Here is a 6,832-nt window from a genome sequence, read left to right on the forward strand (position 1 = left end):
TACCTGCAGCATGTACACACAACCATCGACGTAAACGTTTGAAATACCTTTGCCTTTCTTCAAGCCTTCTGAAGCTTTGCACAAACTATGTAACAGAAAACGATAAACTACACTACCCCAACAATAACTACCCAAAGCACTTAAGTTGTCAACAAGATTAAACATTACGGGAAACACTTTCCCGCTACGTTTTGGAAATAAAATCTCACTTATCCCTATCACGAGGTAAAGGCTACAAAAATGAGAACAAGGGATCTTTTTCTTGTGTTTTCGCATTACAATTTTGTATATTGAATTCAATTCCTTTGTTCCTTTGCCTATGTATTTCACACATTCAGTATTTCCTAGCTCTTCCTTTAAGTTAATATTTGCACCATCTGTACTCAATCCCAACCCTAAATAAATATCATTTTCATTTATATTGAAAACTTTATTCCCAACTAAAAAACCACTACTACAGTCGTCCCACTTACCCAATAACTCACTCAGTATATTTCTACCTAGTTTAACATTGACATTGACATCTAAAAACCACGCAAATGGAGTCGTCGCAATCAATGATCGATGCTCCTCTGTCAAGCGTTCGTTCAAAGTACATATATACTTTGTCGAAAAAGAGTGACGAACACTCAACTGCATAAACCAAAATCAAATCATCAAAACAACGAAACCCAATAACCCAAGCACCACAACACAACGATACGAACCCCAAACATTAACCGAAATCAAATAAGCATGCTACGAGATGCCCAAACCGAATAACCAAGCTACGACATGGAATGGAAAACCACTTACCTTCGTCGGTGGACAATCGTCACCGGAACTTGCCATTCCGCACGATAACAGGAGACGAAACTGGCCGGAGACAACACCATGCAAATGGAACGAAGAACACGAAACGCGACCTTCGACCTCTCAAGAGAACGGACCTTCGTTTGAAATGGAACAAAGAAAGGGAAAGGGGTATTTTAGGATTTTCACTCAAAATAATGGTTACGGTCATAGGTTTTGAAAAAAAAAATTTAAAACGAACCAATCAGGTAACGACACGTGGCGTTGTCAAAATAGTGTTGTTGGAATATGCGGTCCTAAGAGAAAACACTGAAAAAAGGCATACGTCTTTCCTTATGCAAACAAGAGTTAAATATCGCTGAGATTTGTTAAAAGGCTTTCTCTAATTCCTAGATTTGCTTTATTGTACGGTATATAAAAAGCCCATCAAGCTATATAATTTACAAAGCTTAATGCAAGACAAAATACATTGAAGCAACATATTTAACATCATAAAACAATGTTTGCAGTGCAAATCAAATCAAACGATTCACTAACTCACACAGTTTCCCTAAGATACAGTTCTCTACGACCTCTGGTTTTTCGATGCAAAACGAAGGACTAGGTAAAATAAAATCCTGTATAGCACAGCCCAACCAAACATTATAAGCACCACTGTCCTCTTCCTACTTCCATCAGTCTTGATATGTAGACTCTCCAAGATCTGAAAACCGGTAATGGGTACTCCATCCACATATCCAAACGTATCGTTGACCTGGTACTGGTTCATCAAGAGCCCCTCATAAGGGTATGTCATCGTTGAAATTGTGTTCATCCAACGCCAGTAACGGGGAATGTCATGGCTGCTCAAGAAGTATCCACAGAACAAGAAGAACAAGGCAGTGAAGGCAATAACCATAGCATAACCCAATATGTAGTTTGGCACCACTGAGCTCACAAACACAACGAATGAATTGGTTGACAGAAGAGAAACGAATAGAACAAGCAAGAAGTAAAGAAAAGGGCCTCGGAGTTTTAGGGCAAACCAAACAATGCCTGCATAGGCAGCTGCTTGAAGAAGAATAAATGGCATGTGAGTGATGATGCCTGCAATGGTGTAAGTGGAAGCTCTATAGGCATTATGAGAAGTTTCCCTTATGAAGATGAACCTTTCTTGGATGAAGGCTGGGACAGCATCGTTGGAAGAGAAGAAGAAGAGGCACACTGTGAAGATGAAGAAGCTGAGGCGGTTGGTGATTCCTTGCAAATCTTTTTTAGGGTTGTGGAACATCGTGGCCATCATGAAGCCCATGAAGGTGAGAACCATCAGTCTTGAGAGGAAAAGCTCAGGGGTGCGCCTTATGTTTATGAAGTTGCGGCGAATGAGTATCCATATCTCTGTTATGTAAGAATTTTCAAACTTTGGGCCAAGGTGTTCTTGTGTGCCATTTGAGGGAGTGAGGTAGTCATTCTCATTCACTGTGTAGTCACTGCTGTGGGGTGTTGGAGTGGCTTGAAAGATTTCACTCGAGTATGTGTAGTAGCCAGGTGAAGCATTGTTTCTGCGCAGCACACAATTCATTATAAGCATGACAACAACAGTATTTATATTGCTATAAAAGAGTTGTACGTAAACCAATTAGAAATTATGATAGCTATAATTTCAAAATAAAAAGTTATATAAACCTTGTGGTATTGTGGGGCTTGTGATCATTCTTAAGCCGTGCTGGTGTGAACTTGAGGAATGCTGCACTATTCCCAGTGCTCCACGACATGGAACTGTTGTTATAGGGACTTCTGAGACTGTGATCAAAACCGTCCACTGCCCTTCTACTCACCTGCGAGGAGTGAGAAAACTCCACAGACTTCTCGTCAAACCTGTGGCTATGGTGAGAGAAATTGGCATAAGAGGGTGCAATAGTGGACACTGAGTGGGGCTGGTTGGACAAAGGAGGTGGTTTCACCCCAGTGCGTGCAAACTCTGCAAGTGCTTCAACTCCAACCTCACTCTGATCGTACTCTTGGATCACGTCAATCAGACTTTCAATGGGGTTCTCTCCCTTGGGGACTTTGCGTGGCATGCGTGACAAGTGGAGGGCCACGTCTTGCGGCGACCCTTGGAACATGAGCTGGCCCCGTGCGAGGATGATGAGGTGGTCGAGGAGGAGTTGGATTCTGGACGAGGGCTGGTGGATGGTGAGGATGACGGTGCTGCCGCTGCGTGCGATGTCGTGCACTTTCTCGATCACGCTGTGGGCGCTGGTAGAGTCTAGCCCTGAGGTTGGCTCGTCCAGAAAGAGAAGTGATGGGCCGTGGATGATGTCCACGCCGATTGAGACGCGCCGCCTCTCTCCGCCGGACACTCCTCTTGTCCCTTCATCTCCTATGTAGGTGTTCCGAGATGACTGCACCACCACAACAAAGGTAAACGGGTAAAAGATGGGAACAAGTTTCACTGACACTCGAAGGGTGTACAAAATAAGAAAGAGAACTTGGAATCAAAGAACTGTATTATCTTTAGGAAGATGCTACAGAAATATTCACATTGGTACAATTAAAAACATGGGATGGATAAGTAATAAATACTAAAAAGCAAAATTTGTTTACTCAGATTGGTATTTAAGTCCTATAACATGTTAAAAATCCTTGAGAAGTTAGGATGGTTTATAATTTGAGAATCATGAAACAGAAAGGGAAAGGCACAATTTTAAAGGTCGAGAGGCAGAGATGAATAGCACTCATTTCTGTATAAGAATGGAGATGAGGAACTATTGGTATTTCACAGCAATATGTGATGATGTGAAATGTAGGGTTCAGTTTTATTCAGGTTTGATTGCAAACACAGGTTGGTTTTAGTTGGCTCTTTGTTACCTAAGTCCACTGAGTAAGATTGACTAATTGATCAGTCTGGTTTACAATGTTATTACTAAAAATGCTGCTATGTTAGAAGTAGCTCTTTCGCAGGTGAAGCACAGTACTCAAGAGTAATCAACAACATAAGCATGTTGAGGCAACACATCCAAAGAAAATTGGGATAAAAAGAGAAGCTGAACAGGATGTAAAATTAGAATGATGAGCTGGAGCAAATTTGGTCTACAATAGTCACATTAAGAAATGGTGGTAATTTCAAATAGTATGGCACGTATGCCTTAGTTTGGGTAATTTATAGTGTTGCTGTAATTGATCTTCCCATACTGCTAGCGTTCTAAATGTAATTTGTAGTAAAAGTGTTGGATCTTAGTTATGAGTAATGAAAGTATATTTATGATGACAGACTAAGGATAATTTTTAACAAGTTTCTATATATTGGATTTTGTATATATATTGTATATGGTTACAGCAATTCTAACAATTTATTTAATATAGGTGTTTGCTTATAAAAAGACAAAGTAGAAAGATAACTGCTTATTTGTTTCTTGTTACTTTCATTCCCTTGTAATAAGAGTTTAATTTTAGTCAAAGGTATAGATTGACCTATGAATGTGTAGCCTTCAAACCTAGCTAATATTGCTAAACATATGTTCTACGTTACTATTATTTTTACACCTAATTAACAATTTTTTATACAGATTATATATTTGGTATTTTATTTTTCAGTTTCTTTTTCTTTATAAATATAAAACTAAACTTTTGTAACGATCAAAATATTTAAGTGTGCATTTAATGTTAAAATATTTTTTTGACACTGAAACACCAATGAAACACCAATTGAAAACTCACTTTTATTAGAAGTATTTTGGTCAATTAAAAAAAGTTAATTGTAGAGAAAAAGAGAGATTGAAGGGTAAAATAATAAAAGTAAAATCTATGTAAAATTTTGTTGGGTATCAAAATAATAACACCCATGCATGATGCATTCCAGAATGAAGTATGCAAAAAGATTTTTTTTTCCACCAATAACTATAATTTGACAATCTATTATAAGGTAAAATGATTTTAACAAAAGTAAAATTTTGTTTTTTTTAAAGACAAATATAAAATAAAGACTAGCCAAAGATATTGTAAAATGGGTGTAAAAAACTTTTAGGCATCAAATAATCATTGTCCAAAAGTATGAAGATTTGAATATTCTTAGACAATTGTTTGATCATGATCAGTTTTTTTTTCTCGCAATTTTGACTGAGTTATTATTATGAGTTCAGATAGGTATAAGCATCCTACGTCTTATTAATCTTTTTACTTAATAATTTAGTTTATAAATTAATTACATATCTTAATTTAATACTTTTATTATTAAAAAGAATTGATTATTTAGAAGAAAAAAAAAGTTGCTTGTATATACTATATACTATATTCCCTAAAGTGGTGTGAGGAGGGAAAGCCTAAAGATTGTTATTTCTATAAGCTTTGGAATTATGTCGATGAGAAGATATAACGAAGAAAGTATATCTTAAAAAGACAGATGAAAGTAGTGAATAAACTATGAATACCGTTAAGCCAAGCTGATTGATGAGGTTCTCCACTCTGTGTTTCTTATCAGCAAGTGAGAGTGGTCCAAGGCGGAAATCGGCAGCAAACATGAAAGTCTCATAGACAGTTAGCATGGGGAAAAGCCTATCTTCCTGCATGATATATGCAGAAGTTCTTTTGATCAAACTTGCACTCATAGTTGCACCATCCAAGGAGACCTTCCCTTTAAGGCTTCCAGTAGCAATTCTCCCAGCAAGGCCATCCAAAAGAGTGGACTTTCCTGCACCACTGGGGCCCATCACTGCAGTGATACACCCCTTTGGAGCATAACTAGTGATATCATGCAGCAAGTCCACCTCTTCACTCGACCACTGCCCCTCCACCTTTGCCTTTTTTGTCACAGTGTAAGTCAGGCACTCGAACACAAGACCCCCGCTGAAGCTCACCGGTGGTTTCCTTATGTCAATCACTGTTTCAACACGACGGTGGCCATTGGCTTCAGCCATAGTTGAGGCTAAGGTGAAGGAAGTTTATTTCAGTGTTTGAGAAAATGTTGAGGGTATATACCCTATTCAGAAGGGCTCTGAAACTGAAAGGGTGGAGGGTTAAGGATGTATTAAAAGAGAGAATGTGAGAAAAGGACTTTGTGCCGCCGGTGAAAGATGGTGCTTCCAAAGCTATTCACTGTCTTCGTTGAATAATCCATTTCAGGTTGTTTCCATCGAAAAGGTGAAAGTGGCTTCTCGTTTTCTTCATCGCTTCGTTCATTATATTCGCAAACATTAAGCATGCATGTGTGTATCATTTTTCATATAATATTCAGTAAAGAAAGGCTGGCAATGAACCATACCTTTTTGGATTTATATAACATTTCATTATTGTATTTATATGTGATGCTAACGGACTTACCGATTACAACTATATTAGAAAAACAAAAGATTGCTACTTTCGAATTCTTTTTTAGGCAAAATATTAAAGATTAAATGCAATAAGATTTATTGGAAAATATTATAGCACCATCCTTTTCAACAATGGATATTGAAATGTACGTTTTGCTTCCGTATTCGGCTTAAGATCCTTATCCCTGTACCTCCTTTCAAAAGTACAAGTTACTACCATTAGCTATTAAACAAAGTGTGATTTTCTTTGCTGGAATATCTTTTCTTTCCGAACCAAGCTATATATCAATTGGTCATGATCTCCAAGTTTTCTTCTATTAAATAATTATGTTCGGAATTTGACTAACTTTTAAGCTTTTTTTTGTGTTTATGAAACACGTGAAAAACCAATTGATCAAGGTATGTGATATGATTATATGATAAATTTTAGATTGATGGTCCAAACGGTCTAGCATGTCACAAACATAATCATTCACTACTTCTCAGATTGTGCATTGTGACCAATAGGTCGAATAGTCACTTTATAGAGAAATTATTTCTTCTAACACTAATCAATTTAAGACAAAATAATAATTATAATCAATTGGGTCGATTGTCACTAATTCAAAATTTATTTCGAAATCTATAAATACATGTAAAGAAGTATGTGAGAACATTTAATACGTATTAATAACTTGAGTTATCAAATATTTATCAACTTAGGCATCGAAATATCTTCTACAACTAATCTCTAAAAAAATGACAAACGACAA

General features: G+C 37.2%; 1 protein-coding gene across 1 annotated transcript; it reads right to left on the bottom strand.

Moving 5' to 3' along the window:
- Positions 1-540: 540 nt before the first annotated feature.
- LOC108318930 (ABC transporter G family member STR2) lies at positions 541-5,687 on the bottom strand. The gene is made up of 3 exons (XM_017549923.2): positions 5,202-5,687; positions 2,458-3,176; positions 541-2,333 (listed from the first exon to the last, which is right to left on the bottom strand). The coding sequence occupies exons 1-3, from the start codon at positions 5,685-5,687 to the stop codon at positions 1,358-1,360; spliced, it is 2,181 nt and encodes a 726-aa protein (XP_017405412.1). The 3' UTR covers positions 541-1,357.
- Between the last annotated feature and the right edge of the window lie 1,145 nt (positions 5,688-6,832).

This window comes from Vigna angularis, chromosome 10 (genome assembly GCF_016808095.1).
Source record: "Vigna angularis cultivar LongXiaoDou No.4 chromosome 10, ASM1680809v1, whole genome shotgun sequence".
NCBI lineage: Eukaryota > Viridiplantae > Streptophyta > Magnoliopsida > Fabales > Fabaceae > Vigna > Vigna angularis.

Bases quoted from the DNA above. Each gene is read 5' to 3' on its own strand.
- LOC108318930 (XM_017549923.2), bottom strand. From the start codon at position 5,687: ATGGCTGAAGCCAATGGCCACCGTCGTGTTGAAACAGTGATTGACATA. The intron at 3,177-5,201 runs GTATTCATAGTT...GTGGTGGTGCAG, and splicing joins TCAATCAGCTTGGCTTAACG to TCATCTCGGAACACCTACAT. The intron at 2,334-2,457 runs GTTTATATAACT...TGTGCTGCGCAG, and splicing joins AAGCCCCACAATACCACAAG to AAACAATGCTTCACCTGGCT.